This window comes from Mytilus californianus, unplaced genomic scaffold, assembly GCF_021869535.1.
Source record: "Mytilus californianus isolate M0D057914Y unplaced genomic scaffold, xbMytCali1.0.p SCAF_10, whole genome shotgun sequence".
Classification (NCBI taxonomy): Eukaryota; Metazoa; Mollusca; class Bivalvia; order Mytilida; family Mytilidae; genus Mytilus; species Mytilus californianus.
This window is the reverse complement of record NW_026262582.1, coordinates 57,904,725-57,924,461: the sequence shown is the minus strand read 5'-3', so window position 1 is coordinate 57,924,461 and position 19,737 is coordinate 57,904,725. Positions and strand designations below refer to the sequence as shown.

At 33.5% G+C, this 19,737-nt stretch overlaps 1 protein-coding gene across 1 annotated transcript in view; it reads right to left on the bottom strand.

The window, feature by feature from the left end:
• The window catches only part of LOC127718866 (pre-mRNA-splicing factor CWC22 homolog), a 37,680-nt gene extending 23,473 nt beyond the window's left edge, over positions 1 to 14,207 (bottom strand). Inside the window, exons 1-5 of the mRNA XM_052224915.1 lie at positions 14,135 to 14,207; positions 3,660 to 7,344; positions 2,104 to 2,462; positions 1,599 to 1,799; positions 1,021 to 1,149 (exon numbers count right to left, since the gene is read on the bottom strand). Coding sequence (XP_052080875.1) covers positions 1,021 to 1,149; positions 1,599 to 1,799; positions 2,104 to 2,462; positions 3,660 to 7,344; positions 14,135 to 14,142 — 4,382 coding nt within the window. The 5' untranslated portion in view covers positions 14,143 to 14,207. The remainder of the gene's footprint in view (positions 1 to 1,020; positions 1,150 to 1,598; positions 1,800 to 2,103; positions 2,463 to 3,659; positions 7,345 to 14,134) is intronic.
• Positions 14,208 to 19,737: the final 5,530 nt, after the last annotated feature.

Below are 19,737 nucleotides of genomic sequence, written 5' to 3'. Positions count from 1 at the left end.
GAATGAATTCTAAAATTGAGGGCATAAGCCAATTTTATATAAATAATATCTAATCAAAGAATTAAAATTCTGAAAAAACTAGATATCATTGAGATGGGAGCCATCTCTGTGGGCCCCGCTGTGAATAATGTGTGGTAAAAAATTTGTATCTTTATCATTGGACATGGGGTTGTCAACTGAAACCAAAGTTTTTGACCTTGACCTTTGACCTAAGAAGTTGTACATAAATTATGACACACCCTCTGGTGTTGGTTTATATACATATCAAGTATAAACTCTGAAATCATAACGGTTCTCAAGATATAGAGCGGACACGATCTTTACCATAGGACATGGGGTTGTCAACTAAAACCAGTTTTTGACCTTGACCTTTGACCTAGGAAGTTGAACATACATTATGACACACCCTCTGGTGTTGGTTTATATACATATCAAGTATAAACTTTGAAATCGTAAAGGTTCTCAAGATATAGAGCGGACACGACCTTTACCATAGGACATGGGGTTGTCAACTAAAACCAAAGTTTTTGACCTTGACCTTTTACCTAGGAAGTTGAACATACATTATGACACACCCTCTGGTGTTGGTTAATATACATATCAAGTATAAACTTTGAAATCATAACGGTTCTCTAGATATAGAGCGGACACAATTTGTTTAGGACGGACGGACGGACGGACGGACGGACAGACTGATCACTATAGGGCGTCCGCCATTCGGCGGGGCTCTAATAAAAAAAAACTGTGATAACTAACTTATGCACTATGATATTCATTATGATTGAATGAACAGGATGTGGAGTATGTGTCAGGGAGACAGCACCAAACAATGAACTAGTGATGTACATGTAAGTATGCTAAAACTGTGTAGACACTTTTTAGCAATGAAAAAAAATTTTTGAATCAATTGTCATTTTTATCACATATAACAAATGTTTTATGACCAGCCTATATGTACTTTGCACTTATCCCCAACCATAGCCCTTCTGCTTCATTTAAGAAATTCTGTGAAAATCTTACCTCCCTCTAACAATATTTTCCTGGAACAGTTCTCGAACAATGAAAATCAGATTGGAGACGTTTACTTTGTTCACTAAACCATTTATACTTTTCTTTAACGCTTCCCATGATATCCTCTGGTATTCAATACTGAAATGTACAGAGCAAAAATTTAAATTGAAAAAGAAATCGTGTAACTGCAAAGATTTACTCAGTAAATACATGGTTAAACAAACAAATAAAAGCTGAAAAAACCTGCATTTTTTAAATTGTGATAACTATTGTATGGCATAAGAACATTTTAATTTAAAACTACTAATATTTCGCAATTCTTTGTCATGTCAATTACAAGTTAAAAGTAATACCTGGAGTTTGTTAGGAAAATTTGTGTTATAAAAGAATTTATTCTAAAAGAAATAAATGTTGCACACTTGGTCTTGCTAAGCATAAAGAATGGATTGATTGATTGATGATTGCTTTACACTGCATCAGCGCAAAAAGGCTATATTGCAGCAAGAGCTATTTTAAATTTTTTAACAAAACATGCAGAATGGATAAAATAATCAAATTTGCTTGTTTCATATTAACACCTAATATACCTTGTTTTATCTGTAATTTTTGCCTGCATTGCCCTAAGTCTAGCTGGGGGAATGTAAGCACCACCTGTCCTTGTTGTCAAGGAAAGCAAGCTGTCGTCTGCTGGCTTCTTTTTGGCAGGAGGTTCTTCTGTATCATCAGGACGCTGGTCATCAGCATTGTTACTTGTGTTCATATTTTCTGATTTCCTTTTCCTCGATTCACTGAAAGCATTGAGTCATAGAATTATACTTCAGATATAAGGTAAAATTTTATTTTCTACTAAATATGATGAAACTTTTCTTATCATATTCTACACAAGTTTGTATTCAATTTTCCTCGATATCTCTGTTAAGTTTTTTTTTTTATCTGGAAAATAATAACTGTCTGTATAGGGCTTGAGGAAGAATTAAGATTAGAAACTGTTTACAATTCTGACTTTATTTAATTTAAACTAATTAGGTTTACATGAAACATCTCTATTTTTTAATATATTCATAAAAGTTTGGATGTATATTTATAAATCACCTGTCACTTTCTGGCCTTCTTCTTCTATTACCATATCCATCCCTCATTCTCTCTCCATCTCTTCTTCTTCTCTTATTGTCCCTGTCATCATTATAGTCACCTCTATCATTATAGTGATTACTCCTACCATCATTCATACGTCTCCTGTCATCACCCCTGGAATCTTGCCTTTCTTCATCAATTCTCCGTTTAGATGATGACCGTTGACCTTCATCTTGTTTTCTTTCCCTCTTCTTCTCCTTCTTATCATTTTCTGTACCACTGTCACTGCTGTATTTACGTTTCCTTGCCTGCTGATCCTTATCGTCATCATCTACACCAAAAGTCTCATCCTCTTCATTCTGGTTCTGACCTTGAATCTTAAATGAAAATTGACCTTGAATTAAAATCAAAATCATGATTTATTTTCTTAAGAAAGATGGTTCACTTAAAAATAGCACAATCATCTTACAAAACATTTATTTTTAGATGAAATTTCTTCCATAGATAAAGATGGTAAGCCATAGAATGTAACTCAAGTCTTTTATTTCAGAAATAGTAATCCACTCAAATTGTTGGTTATAAAGAGTTTGAATCCTTATTGTTGTTGTGACATGTACTGTTGATTCATTATGTTTTCTTTGCTATTTGATTTCCTGGTTTTGCCAAAGTCTACATACAAATCTATTATAAAAAGTGTACTTCTTTCAGCATTTAAATTTGTAGTTTACCTTTTCCAATGAAAATTGGCATCCCACGATTATATGATGAACCCACAATATATTGCATTTGACAATACTTCTGAAAGTTCATCATCTGATGAAAGTGATGAATATAGAGCTAAATTTCACGTTTTCTTTTGTTCAGGTAATAAGATTTAAAGTATTTCTGTTGTTCATAAACATGCAATTCATATGACAATTGACACTGTGCTTATGGAATACAAAAAGATTCTTTTTTTCCTAAGTTTATTAAAGACGATGTTTTATACATGATTTCCTGTAATCAGATTTTCAATGTTAACAAATGACTTTACATATTGTCAATTTGTTCATGATGATTTATGAGGGTCTGGCTTGTTCACACAGAATAGAGAATAATAATAAAATAATTTTCATGAGAATTTTACATAATAAGCATTACATTAAAAGATAAAGAAAAATACCCATACAATTTACATTATACAGAAATTAAGAATCCCCAACCAGGGTCTGTGGTTAACTACTGTGAATTCATCTGTTTTCGTGGGCATTAATTGATTGAGGAAAAATTGTATTTTTCGAGGTATCTGATTTTGTGGTAAATCTGCATACAAGCCTTTAGAAAATTTATACCTCATTGAACATTAAAATATATTTAAATTCGTGGTTTACCTAACCCCACAAAAATTGGTATCCCACAAATAATGATGAATCCACAGTATAAAGCCTGCAATAAGAACATAAATAATTTAAAAAAAAACCAGTGGAATTTAAAATTGAGACAATGAGATCAGTAAGAATTTTTGGTGGTAAGTGTATAGCAAACAAACTTTTTTATGTCTAGCCTCATCAACAACAGCCTGATAAATAATATACCTGTATAATACTTTTAATTGCTGGCGGTCTCTCTTCTTCACTATCACTGCTAGTAATCTCACCACTCTCCGGCTCACTTTCAAATTTTGCCATGTCATGTTTGCGTTCTAATCTCTTTTCACTGTCCATTGATGTGTTGGGACCGTCTGATACTAAGGACTGGTTCCCTGCTTCAACCGTAAAGCTTGGTTCATTTCCAAAAGACTGATCCCCATCTACTGATGTGAGACTCCTATTTCTATCACCAGATTTAGAACTCACATTCAGCTTTTGTGGTGAAGATGATTTTAGAGACTCAAAACTTCTATCATTTTTATCTGATTTTTTCTTTGAATCAGCATTTTCTACAATAGGTGAAGATGAACGAGACCTTGATTCAAGATCTTTGACACTTCCAAATGTTTTACTAGAGTCATCTTTTTGTCTCTGTTTTGAAGTTGAGCTATGGGTGGAATGATTAGAGACAGGAGTGCTTCTTGTTGAGTGACTTTTTATTCTTTTTGGTGATTTAGATGAATGTGATCGTGATGATTCTGAGTCTGATGAAGATGACCTAGACCTTATGTCTTCACCATGTTTTCTGAGATCAGCTTTAGTCCCTGGTGGACTCCCTGATAATGATCTTGACCTTTTTGCTTTTCTCCTTGGAGGACTGACAGAAGAAGAACTTGAAGTTGACCTATGTTTAGTGACTGGCTTTGGTGAAGGACTATCAGATGAAGAATCTGCCTTTTTCTGTTCTGGACTTGATCTCTTTGATTTTGACTTTTCAGGTGATTGTGACTTACCACCAGTTATCTCTCTACTCTTAGAGGCAGGTGTCCTGGGAGATGAATTTGAATTTGATGTGTCTTTTGGCCTTTCTGCACTAGCTTTTTTCCTTCGTGAGTCTTTCCTTTCAGATGGACTTCCAGAATTTGATCTTTTTCTATCTTCTTTACTGAGAAGTGGACTCCTAGATTTAGATCTTCTACCTCTTCTTTGCAAGTCCTTTCTTTCAAGTTTAGATTGTGAATCAGATCCTTTTCTACCACTTCTATCAACTTGCTTGTTTTCTGAATCTTTCCTTGTAGCAGGAGTCCTAGATTTTTTTTGTTGTGGACTTCTTGATTCAGATTTATCACTATATCTATTTTTTACTTCTTTTCCCTTCCTCTGTGCTTGACTGGAGGTTGCAGATTCCTTACTTTTATTTGTCTTGACCCTTTCTAGACTACCTGACCCAGATCTCCTCCCTCTCTGTTTATCTTTACTTTGACTATCAGACCTTTTCTTATCACTTCTTTCTCTAATAGGACTAGCAGTAACAGACCGTCTATGATCTTTTCTAACAGGACTAGCAGACGCTGACTGTCTTTGATCTCGACGTCTAACTGGTATTTTTTCTGATTTTCTGGAAATAGTTTTCTTCTTTTGTGGACTTTCAGAATCAGAACTTTCTTGTCTTTTAGATGAATTTTCCCGGCTTTTATTTATAGTTTTCTCCTTCTTTGTTGGGCTCTGAGATCGTGATGCTTCATGTCTTCTTGAAGACTTTTCCTTGTTCCTACTCTCTTTACGTTGTGGACTATCAGAAATTGATCTCCTTTTCTGTTTTAGAGATCTGTCACTTCTATCTCCAAGTTTTTCCCTTTTTTGTGAATTTGGGGACTTAATGCTTTTTGATGATACTTCTTTATACTTGTTCTCTTTTTCCCTCCCTTCTTTCTCCTTTTCACCTCTTTTTCTTCTTTGTGGTGAACCATCACTTTCACTTGAACTATCATGTCTTGGCTTAGATTTTGTAGCCTGTTTGATATTTGTCTTTTTTGTTCTAGGTTCACTATCCTCTGATGAAGATGATGAAGAACTGCTGTCATCATCTGAGCTACTTGAAGATGAGCTGTCTGAGGAAGATGTGGAACTTTTTCTTCTGGATTTTGAACCTTGGTTTTCATTAACATTATCATTTTTCTTTTGCGAATCCTTTTTGTCTTTACTTCCAGTTCTCTTGGCAAATTCATTTTCTTTCTGATCTTTCCTTGACTTACTTTCTTTAATTCTATCATCTGATGACCTACTTTTCCTATTATCAGGTGACCTACTTCTGGTTTGATTTGACCTTGACTTATTGTCCATTCTTCTATCATCTGATCTCGTTTTAGTGTCACTTGGGGATCTGCTTTTCCTTGCTTGGTTTGACTTTGACCTACTTTCATTAACTACTGATTTACTCTTTCTATTTTCAGGTGACCTACTTTTTGTATGTTTTGTTTTGCTGTCCCTGTTATCACCAGGTTTCCCACTTTCCTTGGAGCTGTCTTCTGTCCTAGATTTTCTATGGCTTGGTGACCTACTTTCCCTGTGTTTATCTCTAGATCTACTAGTTTCAGAACTCTTCCTTTCTTCTTTCTTGTCTTTTGTTAATGACTTATTATCTGTCTTGTCATCTGTTCCTTTTTCCTTAGATAACCTTTGATCTTCCCTGGATTTTTCTTTAAATCTGCTTGTCTCTCGCTCCCTAGAATACTTCATTCCTGATCCTGGAGCTGGAGATCTGCTGCTGTTTTTATTATTAGAAAAGTTATCTTTTGAAGATTTTCTCTCAGTTTCTCTTGGAGAATTATTATCTGTCCAACTTGATTTGTTTCTTTCCAAGAATTCTTTATCTATTGCAATTTCTTGACGTCTGTTTTGTCTTTGATCACCTCTACCACGTGAACTCCAGATATTATTGGACCCTGAGATATCATTTGCCCGTGTTCTCTGAATATCTCTATTCCCACGATCTCCATCATATTCTCTATAATCTTGTCTTCTACCTCTCAAATTGTCTCTGTCAAAACCCCTACTACCCTCCCTACCAAATTCCCATGGATCGTCTCGATTAAAATCTCTAGGGTCCTCTCTTCTATATTCTCTGGAACCAGCTCTACCATATCCCCTAGGACTATCCCTACCATAATCCCTGAAGTCATCCCTACGATCAAGTCTAACGAAATCATCATGATGATCTATATCATCTGGGTGTCTTAAATCATCATAGTCACCATGATCATTTCTCTTGTAATATCTTGGATCTAGTCTTGGGCTACGGGACCGAGATCTACCTCGTCTGAATCTATCATCAGGTGACCTTGACCTTGGTGGAATAAAATTTGGTGATCTGTCATCCCTCAAGGTTGCATATGACCTTTGTGCACCTTCTAATCTATGTCTGGAATTCCTTTCATTTGACCTTGATCTACGATTTGAGCGTCTATTGGGAGAGTTTTGTCTGGCCTTATTTGATTTTTCTTTACCAGAATCAGTGGCCAATTTCCCACTTAAATTTCTGTCATTTAACTTTGAAGTGTGCTTGTTTTTGTCATATGATCTAGATCTTGACCTTTTTCTATCACGAGAACGAGATCTTTGTTTCTGATCATGTGATTTCCTTAACGGCTGTTGATTTACGCTGGATTTTGTCCTCAAATATCTCTCACGGGATTCATCTGAAGAACTGGAATCTGTACTTGATTTTCTGGACTTGTCTGTCTTGTTTGCTCTTGACCTATTTTTATGTGAACCTGAGCTGCTACTTGATGAACTGCTTGAGGAATCACTTGAAGATGAGCTATCTGAATCAGAATCTGAGGTACCAGATGAACTGTCTCTATGAGATATCTTGGTCTTACTCTTTGATGATCGATTTTCTATTTCTAACCTAAAAATATACAGATATTGTTGAGATTATACTTTTTATAAAAAAATAAATAATGAATTTGATCAAAATATAAGAAAACTGATGATTCCCCTATAGAATTCCAATCAAGAAATGACTAAACTTTTGTGTTTGATTTGTTTATCAAAACCAACAAAAGTCAAATTATTGTCATTTACTTTTAGAAAGAATTAGGAATTTACTGTATTCCAAAATCTAATTGTGTTATAAATATATCAATTGTTTTATGTGTTATGATTTGGTTGGTAGTACATGTAATGAAATTTGCATAAAAGTTATGTTGTCTTATGCAAAATATTTAGTAAAATCAATGATCTCTTGACTGATACTCATCCATAACGATAACTACATGTAAATAATCAACAGGTTCTTGCCGAAATACATGTATAGCCACTTCGCACTGACAGAGCAAAAATCATTAATCAATCCATTATTATAATACAATATGACATGTAATGCAACTTTAAATTTGATGATTTCTGTTGTAAATTCCACCCGAGTCATTGGCAACAGGTTTGTACAAGCCTAGTCGCTATTTACTTATTATTTCAAATGTTTTATTTTGAACATTTTACAAGAATTGCAATAGAATAGAAATAATAGTTCCGAATTTGAAGAGCTTAATCAGTAAAATTACAGTGCAATCCCAAAATAATGGTGGCAACTTTTTAAAACTATTTCTGTTACGCCTTAACTACTACATATATTCTGGGAATATTGGTGTTTTCAATGATGAAGTTTTTAGATGAAAACCATGAATTTGTGTTAACAAAAACATACATATTCATCTTTATGTTTTGTTGAGAGCTAACAACTTAATCAAATGTCCTTGAAACAGTAATTTTGTCTGGACAATATAATGAAAAGACCAGCTACATTTCAGTTGTGAAGGTTCCATTGATTTTTATTTGCATCTGGCAACTTTTTTTTTAATTCTTAAAACTTATTATCCACAATGGCATGTTATGTTTGGGGTACATGGTAAGGTAGATAATTAATATATTATAGATCTTATTAAGTTTAGGCCATGTCTAACAAATACATGTATATAAACCTAAAAAAAAAAAACTCAGTTGCTATCAAATTACCCTTTCTTTTTTAAAAGTTATCTTTCATGTCTATTGCAAAAATATATGAGCCTGAGGTGTAAGCATTTTTAGAAAATCATGAAAATATGACCTGTATTTAAATTTTCTTTATCAAATATAATCCCAATAATTAATTACATCTATACTGTATTACAATGGGACAAGGGTTAAAATATCTCTTCCACATGACAAACCTGTAACTATTGTGATATTTTTTGACAATTTGCAGTGAAAATATATCATGTGGACCTGAGAGCTACAGTTCCGCAGCTAGCAAACAAGCAAATTTTACACAGAACCAACATATTTCAAAAGTAACTTGACTATAAATCTACTCAATGATGTGTAAATGATGTAAGTGAATTTTTTAAAAATTTTAGATAAAGATGTGATTTATTTCTTTAATAAAATGCTCCACTCGGTGCAGCTTGATATGACTGCAGAGGTCGAACCCTGAACAGTTGGGGCAAGTATGGACACAACATTCAAGCTTGATACAGCACTGAATTTGGATTGTGATTAAATATTTGACACAGCATAGGTTTCTGACACAGAATGAATGTGGTCTAAGAACTTAATTTTTTTAAATTTACCTATTCAAACCATATCATTATTATTTGCTTTTATATATAAATCAGAAATAACCAATTTAAAATGGAAAATTTTAAAGAAAAAAAAAATCCCTCCCCCAAATTTTTTGAACCCCCTTATGATTCATCGCCCCCAAACTCAATCCCAGCCTTCCCTTTGTGGTATGGTACCTTGCAGTACAATTTCAGAGAGATCCATACACTTGAACACAAGTTATTGTCTGGAAACTAGAAAAATGCTTGTTTTTAGGCCCCTTTTTGGTCCCAAATTCCTAAACGTTTAGGGCAATTACCCCCAAACTCAAACCCAGCCATCCCTTTGTGATATGGAACCTTGTAGTACAATTTCATACAGATCCATACACTTACACACAAGTTATTGTCCTGAAACTAGAAAAATGCTTGTTTTTTTGCCCCTTTTTGGCTCCTAATTCCTAAAATTTTGAGGCAATTACCCCCAAAATCAATCCAAACCTTCCCTTTGTGGTATGGTACCTTGCAGTACAATTTCAGAGAGATCCATACACTTGAACACAAGTTATTGTCTGGAAACTAGAAACATGCTTATTTTTTTGCCCCTTTTTGGCCCCTTATTCCTAAACATTTTGGGCAATTACCCCCAAACTCAATTCCAGCTTTCCCTTTGTGATATGGAACCTTGTAGTACAATTTCAGAAAGATCCATACACTTACACACAAGTTATTGTCATGAAACTAGAAAAAAACTTGTTTTTTGCCCCTTTTTTGGCCCCTAATTCCTAAAATTTTGAGGCAATTGTCCCCAAAATCAATCCCAGCATTCCCTTTGTGATATGGACCCTTGTGGTACAATGTCAGAGAGATCCATACACTAACACACAAGTTATGTCTGGAAGTTACAAAAATGCTTATTTTTTGCCCCTTTTTGGCCCCTAATTCCTTAACTGTTGGTACCATAACCCCCAAAATCAATCCCAACCTTCCTTTTGTGGTATTGAACCTTATGGTAAAATTTCATAGAGATCCATTCACTTAAACTAAAGTTAGAGTGCGAAAACCAATGTGTCTTCGGACTTCGTTGAATGATGAGGCTGATTATACAATCTTTCTAAGGAACAGTCAAGGCATTTTCTTTTACTTTTAGCCATTAACATACATCAAATGATTTCAACATTCCACTAAATAAAACTATTACTTCATAAAATCATGATTAAAATTATCCATATTAAAGTTTGACATATCTGTAGCAGTATATATAATTTATTGTTTTCTGTTTGGTATTAAATTATAATAAAGATCCATTTTGTTACATCTTGTGATCCATTTATTTGGCAATCGCCAATGGCAGTCAGCAGGGTTTAAGAACATCCGTTGTTCGACCTGTTAGTCAAATGCGTTTTGTTTAAATATACTTTTTCACTTTTTTGGTCTTTTGGAAAATGTTGTTTGTGCTGTTTTTAGACCCCTCTACCAAGAAATTTGTTTTGCATTCACACGTATAAAAATTGCGGTTTTTATCCAACGCAATTATAGGTTTGAACGTTGTTTTCAATTTAGACTTAAGTATAAATATATATATATACATGTTTGTACATCTTGTTTAATTCCTAAACGTATGTCAAAGGTTGTTAATTTTTTCATCCCCATTTAGCCCCTGCTCTTATAAGTATTTTAATGTTATTTAATATATCTATAAACACATGCTTTCATTTGTATATATTCAAAGTTTAATCTGCACCATATTTTTTCCTTGGGATACAATGCTATTTTTTTCTAAGTTTTTTAGGGGAGGTTTTAAAAGAATGCCATTTGTCAATTAAAAGCATAAAATTTAAATGTGAGAACTTAAGTAGCAAAACACATTTTTTTATTCAAATACCAATTGAATTATTAAATGTTTTTAGATGTATAAATCAAAATATTTATATTTTCATTAATAAAATTCGGGAATTTCAAAATGAAGTATTTTTTGGGGGGATTTGATGAAGACTGTATGGACCATGAAACAAACCAATTGACAATTTTCCGCCACTGCAGACTTTGAACTTTAATTAAAATTGTGACTGTTATTTTTTATTTATACATTTGATTTTGGGCGAACGGAACAGATTCTCCATTAAGGCCATGGTGAATTTTTAAATATGAAAGTTGTTGTGCAATAAAATTGGTTTTTAATAGCTGAAGAATAATATAGCCTTCAAAGTGGGTTTATATGAACATCAAGATTTTTTTTTGCATGTTTTATAAGCCATTTTCTGTTTGGCAGTTAGTATTTTCACATCTGTAGGTCCAGAAATTATTGTAGTGTTTTTCAACAAATATTTGATGCTCGAAATTTTTAATTCAATTTTAACATGTTTAAGGAAAAATGAGGTGAAATCATGATCTTGATAGATAAATGTCAATGGTTTCAGCAAAGGTATCACTCTAATGAATTGAAATTCTACTTTGGACCAAATTTTGGGGACTTTTGTGACATTTTCACCCCCTTTTTTTGCAATACGTATTTTGTATCAAATAAATGCAGATTGTTGCCTTGGTTATATCAAAAAGAGATTATATTTCACCATTTTAACTATTGGAAATCAAATCTATGGAAGATGCTGTTTCCATACATATGCACATACATAACACAAACATTAAGCTTTATTAGTTAGAAAGCAAGGGAAAGAGAACGGTTAAAAATTATGAATGTCAATTTTAAGTTTTTTCCTAACCGTGTATTGCTACCTTAATATCTTTCAATGCAAATGTTTGCAAATGGCTGTTGACTATGAATCATTAAAAGCTATTCAAAATAAAAGCAAAGCTCTATTGAAATTGATTTAACATAAAGATTTTATTTGTTTAACAGGGGGAATATACACTAATAAAAGTTATATATTCATGGACTTACAATTGAAATAATGTGTGATTAACTTCTTGAAAATTGAATTATTATGATTTCGAGACAGAAAATAGGCACACAAGTCCAAAAAATGATGTCTTCTATATAGAGTGGATATGCTTTACAAATTTACCATAATTTAACAATCTTTGACACACAGTTCCGGAAGGGAATAAGAAGTTTGTACGGAAATAAATGTGACATCATTATGGATTAACCACCAAGACTTCTTTACGGAAGTAACAAATTTGATTTGCAGTTAATTGAAATTGTTCATTCACTGGTGTAAATCTAAATAACATAAATACATGTAACACACCAAGGTTGATTTGCATCAAACAATTTTTTTTTAAATATGTTGAGTAAAGGCTTTGACATCATTTAAAGAAATATACATGTATGGTATTTGAATGAAAAATTTCTGTTCCATAATAACAAGAAAATTTCCACCAACAAGAGCAACTGGTGGAAAACCAGGTTGACATGATGTTCCTTTTGGAGGCCTGGAAAAGCAGAGTAACAGATGTCTCCTTCGTCCACTTGCTGGCATGAGCTCTGACTCTTGAGAATGTTCTTTGACTTTGTGACAAGCTGCACTTAAATTTTGTTGGGAAAACAATGATGAGAAACATGTGGAATGTGAAGGACTCACAACTTATCAGTGACAGTTTCAACCTAACCCTAAACAAAAACAATTGTTAACTGATCCCGGTATGAAAAGGCGGAAGCAAGTTAACTCATACCATTGTAAACTCGTACCAACGTAAACTCGTACCACTGGGAAGTCGTACCAATCAGAACTCATACCATTAAAAATATATTCAAAAATACGAATGTTTTATGATTTCTTTTTGGTAAAACTTAAAAGTTGAATTACTTGAATTTTATACTAGATTTTAATGAAAACTTAGACAAAAATATGAATGTAATTTCTTAATTACCATGCTAATTAATATATTAAATTCCTTTGATTGTGTGATTATTGGTTGATTATTAACTAATCAACTTGTTTAATCATATCATTAAATTTTGATTGTTGTTATATAATTTAACAGCTTGGAATTAAATGTATAATGTTTATTATTAAATGCAATTCCTGATTATCAAAACACAAGCTGACATGAGTTGTCTCAAAGCCCAATTTCCTCATAAAATGGGGCATGTATGTGAGGTTCCTCATAATCACAACGGAAGACGACAATTGTATATGGTGCCATTTAGTTAAACATGTCAGGTAGCTGAATCGATATGACAATGAGTAATGAGCCATGCTCCCCTCCACTATTAACTGGAGATATTTTCACCATCTTACACTTGCTTGAGCATCAAACCGCAGACTGGGATCTCTCAGCATGGAAAGGAAATTACAAACTTGTAAAAAGATGAAAGAAATCCAAAAATGTGGAGCATGTCGAGACAACAACCACAACAACAAAGACTCAGAAAAGGTCATCGAAAGCCAGGGCTGACAGAAACAAACGCCGCCTTGAAGCATTCATTGCTAGGAAATCCATGCCACCGATTAATGAGATAGGAGATGCCGCTCATAAAGAAGACCTAGAAAATGACCCCGACGCCATTAACACCGGTGAGCTGGTAGACACTACAGCTCAATCCCTAGAGGAATCGAACGCAAAGGAACAGCCGGCAGAAACTTCCCTCGAAGACAGAAACCTACCCTGTACAAAACCTAAAGATCCTGCCTGCTTAACAGGTGCCGAGGGTCGACTTACGACCATTGCAGGATAGGAAAAAACAACGACACCACAAAAACATAGACATTAAATAAGTTGGTACGAGTTAACAATGGTATGAATTTACCGTGGTACGAGTTAGCAGTGGTACCAGTTTTTTTTTAGTGGTACGAGTTTACAATGGTACGAGACTTGCATTTCTCACTTTGTTAAGTTTTCTCTACAATGCACAAGCTCATGAAACCATATTTTTTTCGATTTATGTTGATTAATTCTGCATCTAAGTGTTATCTATTCTGCTAATTATATCATGTATGCACGTGTTTTGTTCCTGCAACATGTCTGTTCGCAAATGATAATTTTTCCCTGAAAATTTTCAGATTTTTCGTCTTCAAAAATGTTTGTTTTACACGTGAAATGAGTCTGTTGAAAAATCAAAGTTACATTTAAATAATAAATAAAGGATTAAATCAAATATATATGGCTTTGATCGTGTAATTTGTCCCTGTTGTTACACAATATAACAAAAAATACCTCGGCATATTGTAGTTCAACGAAGTTCATCCGTTCTCGTTTTCTGCTATAAAAAATACACTTCCGGTTTAAAATATTTTTGACAACTTGTGTACGTCCCGCGGCATTTTCTTGTATCAACAGCTGATCTCATGGCTTTATTCACAGAACAAGAAAAATATTCAAATGATTGACAATTGCATACTGAAATGTAAACAAGATTTCTATAAAAAAAACATTAAATGTTATATAAGTTTTATTAAAATATCAACTATCCCAGTTTTCATGAAGCAAATGCGTACGATTTGGTAAAAATTGTAAAGATCAAAGAGAAAAAACAATAGATCAAAGGAAAATACCGCAAAATAAGCATGAAAATGCGTGAGACTTGACAGCACTGCTAACCTAAAGCACACCCCTCTGTTTGTCGGCTACCCTGTCATAAATCTATTGTATTCAATTTGTCAGAATTGCGTGTTGAAATGGTAAAAAGGGTCACGATGATAATAAAGTAAGGATAATATATATGTTGCAATGCAATTGAATTCTGACAGTGCCGTTGTAATATTGTAATAAAAATGAAAACAACACGTTACAAATTCCATGCTTCCGAAGCGCTTTTAAATTTCTGGATTTACCTTCATGATCAGGAACGCTCACAGCCGAATATTTGAAAGCCAATGATGTATAAGAACAAAAGTTCCCCACTCTTCGAATTGCAAACGATAATTATACATCAACATTCAGTTATGTTCACATAAGTGAAAACTAATCTATGATATTGTTGTTATTGTGGATATGATATTGTCGTGATATCGATTAGAAATGATTTATTAGTTATTATTAATGTAGCTTGCATGATTTCTAACCTCGGTGAAACAAAATGACTATAAGATACAGTGAGAATATCATGAGAATATCGGATATGTTCTTTATGTCGTAACTACAATACCCTTCCCTTTTCACGAATGTGACTTACCGAATTAGACTATTTACCGGATTTGTAATAACATAAGCAACACGACGGGTGCCACATGTGGAGCAGGATCTGCTTACCCTTCCGGAGCACCTGAGATCACCCCCATTTTTTGGTGGGGTTCGTGTTGTTTAGTTTTAGTTTTCTATGTTGTGTCATCTGTACTATTATTTGTCTGTTTGTCGCTTTTATTTTTGGCCATGGCGTTGTCAGTTTGTTTTCGATCTATGAGTTTGACTGTCCCTCTGGTATCTTTCGTCCCTCTTTTTCATCTATGTAGCAGAAAATGAAATCATAGCATTGGATTAAAAGTTTTCCTGTCTACACAGTGCAGGAGTCCTTGAAATAACCCTGTAACACACTGGTCCCAGGAGAAAATTTATGAAGGGAGTATAACGACGTTATGCACGATAAATATTGAGTCTCAATCGGCCGGTAACGACGTAATTTGACGTTTTCCACAGATAATCGAGGACGTCTGTTCTTTTTCTTCTTTTGGTCGGCAAAGTTGTTTGTGGTCAATATAGATACATCTATATGTGTGAGTAAGATTAGAAGGTATGAAATGTAATAAAATGCAATTATGTCCAATTTAGTTCCGAAAGAAGCCCCAAATTTTGATTTAAATGAAGCAGTGGAGATTTTGGTTACAATTGATTGAGTCCTACTTAAAAAAAGTTTATTAAACACGATTAAATAATCAACACTTCTCAAATTTTAAAGTCTGATCATAATTTAAATTTTGAAAGATAATAACTGTAACTGTTTCATATTCTGCAATTATTATATTAAATTTTATATGGTCTTACTGTTACATTAAAAAGGTATTGGTCACATAGGCGGATCCAGGGGGCGCCTGGGGGGCCCGGGCCCCCCTTTTGTGGGAAAAATTTGGTTGATTATATAGGGAATCACTGAAGCATGACTGAAGCGGGGCCCCCCTTAGGTCAGTCAGCGCCCCTCCTTATGAAAAGTTCTGGATCCGCCACTGGGTCATAATTTGAATCCCCTGCTATTACCATAACCACATTGTCTTTCCGACGACGCTTTGCATAAAATCATCATTTATACCGCAAATGTCATCATTTATATAAGAATTTGAGTAGCTTATAGTTTGGAGCAATTTATTTATATTTTTAATTTCCAATGGCTTATCTCTTCACTTAAATGGTTATCACAGTTGTATGTAACACGATAGGTTTCGGAGTAGGCGTTTGTGGAAGTAATTTGGCGTATTTTGAGATTCTGGTCATCGGATTTTAAGTTTTAAGTTTTACTATATTTCTGGTTTATGGACAAATTTTTATACATTTTATTTAGATAGGTTCATTTATTAAAAATTATTTATGCGTTGTTTTTCTTATCTTTTGTATATAACATATGAGAGTATATATATAATATTTTATTCTGTTTTGTTCTCTAATTTTAAAATTAATGAGGTCGAACCGTACTTTTTATTTTCAAAGCATTTAAAAAAACACAATAAAAATGTTCAAATGAGGAATTCGAAAACCTTTTGAATCAATTTGACAAGACATTGATTGCGTCCCGAACCGAGATAACGTTCATTACGTACGAAAATCGTTGAGTGGACAAACTTGCAAGACATTGGATTTGTTCAAAAACAAGGTCTTTTTGAGTAAGCAAACTATCAAAAAGTATGTGATCGTTTTAATGCGTTCAAATACAATTAGGGAAAAGTACTATGTCGTATACTTGAAATCGAATATTTTTATCAATGATGTCGCAAATGACGGTTTACAGGTTAAACAGCGACAGAATTCGACATTGGACATTCTGCAAGACAGTTGCGTTTTTATTTGTGGCGTGAATGTTGTAAAAAAAATATTTTTGGGAATGATATATCCATGTACTTTTGTGAGCATCGATTATCAAAACGAAATATCATATCAACATACATTAAAAAAACACATAAATTTTGACAACTTAACATTTTCTGAAATCTGACCATGGTGAAAACTTTTAATTTTTGCAAAATTCGGTCTGGTAATCGGATTAGCGTAAATTTGAGAATTAAATCATAAAGGAAATATGCCATTGAAATTTCATACAAATTTTCACGAATTTCACCTTTTTTCCTGAAGAGCTCAAACATCTGTTGTTGTATTTTACCTTAGTTGCTTATCATTGTGTTGTGTATGACTGAGCCGCATAGACGCAATAACGTGCTTAACGTCAATGCATAATTGGTTTCCTCTGGCACGTCAATAGTAACAATCTTTATATCTTATTAATTTCTACATCCGATTCAAATTACAACGATGTCATATTATTTCTGGGATCCAGCTGAAAACGAAGAATAGTCGTGAATGAAAAATTACCGACTTATGATTTTCAGCTTTATTTTCCTTTGAACAGTATTTGATTATTTGTAGGGTTTTAAAATGAACTTTCTGTTTACAAACGAAAACGCGATATTGATTTGGAGTTTTGTCAAACTGAGAGTCTTTGATAGTATTGGCAGCTTGCGTGGGACATTTTGAAAAGGCAAATTGTGGTCAGTATCGGCGACATTACAGGAATTATCTATAATCTGATAGAGTGCCAGTCTTCTCTTTCTCTCACTTTTCTCGTAAACTTGTGCTTTCTATTACAATCTTTTGAGTACAAGATATTTGAGATACTATGCTAAACTCGACTGAGTTTTCCATTGCCTGTAGAGATTTGGTCACTATAGTAATAATTCAGTCTAGATTACTATAAACTACGACGGATTCGGAAAATTATGAACGGAACTTTTTATCTACGGAGAAAGACATTCGAGCGAATGATTTTCGTCAATTTTAATAAGAAGTTTTCCTTCAAAACAACTTATATTATAAATAAAAAAAACAATGGGGGGATTCCTATCCTGTATACCGATAAATGAATGAGAACCACAAACAAGCCTTCGTATCAAAAAGTAAAATAACAAAAATACCGAACTCCAAGAAAAATTTAAAACGGAAAGTCCCTTATCAAATGGCAAATCAAAAGCTCAAACACATCAAACGAATGAAAAACAACTGTCTTACTCCTGAATTGGTACAGGCATTTCCTTATGCAGAAAATGGTGGCTTAAACCTGGTTTTATAGCTAGCTAAACCTCTCACTTGTATGACAGTCGCATAAAATTCCATTCAATTGACAACAATGCATGTGAGAACAAAACAAACAGACATAATAGGTAAAAATGCCAAAAATACGGGTACAGCACTCATCATTGTGTTATAATCTTAATCACTATAAAACCAACAAATATGTCAACAAAGAAAAACAAAAGGGCATACAGACAAAGCACATAAGCAAAATGAAAGACAAGAATACAAAAAAAATGACCTTCAGCACAATAACACAATGGCAGGATGTATAAGTACCGAGCCATGTCTAAAGGATATTACCAAAAATGGACTAAACAGTAAAGGTTAATAATTTACAAAGGCAAATGAAAGAATCAACCCAACGCACTGAAACTTACGATCGGTCTTATTATAATATCTAACAAGAAGACACAATTACGATTATATTCACGTCATTTGAACTCAGTTGTCACATTGGAAACCATAACACATCTCCTTCAAATATGGATCTGTTTTGACAAAAATATTTAATATAGAAATAATTAAAGGAGCTGTGGTATGATTTCTACCGAGACAACTGTCAACCAAAGTTCAAATGAAGTGTAGATAAGCAATAATATCGGGGGAAAGCAAATTATTCTTAACTCGATAGTAAAAAAAACACTCAAATCATTTGTTGTAATTATGCAACTTAATGCTACCTTATAAGTAAGACCTGATGTCCTTATTCAAATTCTTTGTCTGAAATTTCAGAAGAGTTTAAAACGAGGAGATGTAGTAGAATTGCCAATGAAACAACTATCTATCATAGGACAGTTTTAGACACTAAATCGTCGGCATTTTAATCTATCATAGGACAGTTTGAGACACCAAATATTCGGTATTGTAAGACACAACTATCTATCATAGGACAGTTTGAGACACTAAATCGTCGGCATTGTAAGAAACAACTATCTATCATAGGACAGTTTGAGACACTAAATCGTCGGCATTGTAAGACACAACTATCTATCATAGGACAGTTTGAGACACTAAATCGTCGGCATTGTAAGACACAACTATCTATCATAGGACAGTTTGAGACACTAAATCATCGGCATTTTAAGACACAAGTGCACACTGTCTGGACATACTAGAGACTGATACTTGTAACGAATCTCCATGAGAACAACGCTTCTGTAAATTAAATGTCCGCTTTCATTGGTTGAAAAATTAAATAAATTTTATATACCATTGTCCTAAATAGCAGAATATCAGAAATGCCTACCGAATAACACTCCAAACCATAGAAAAAGAAGATACAATGTATCTCGTGAGGTTTTTCACAGATATTATTGCTTCTAATAATGAATAAAAATAGATCTCTAACAAAAAAAATCAAACGTGTCATGTTTTTAAAATAGGCCGCGTAAACAAGAGTTTTATATAAAAATGGATACGATGATTTTTTTTATGAGGATGGGGATTTCCCATGTATACGTCAATGAGACAGCAACCTAACGACACAAATAACCAAAAGGCATAAACAGGTTCAATCTAATTAAAATATAGATCTCTGATTTCGTTAT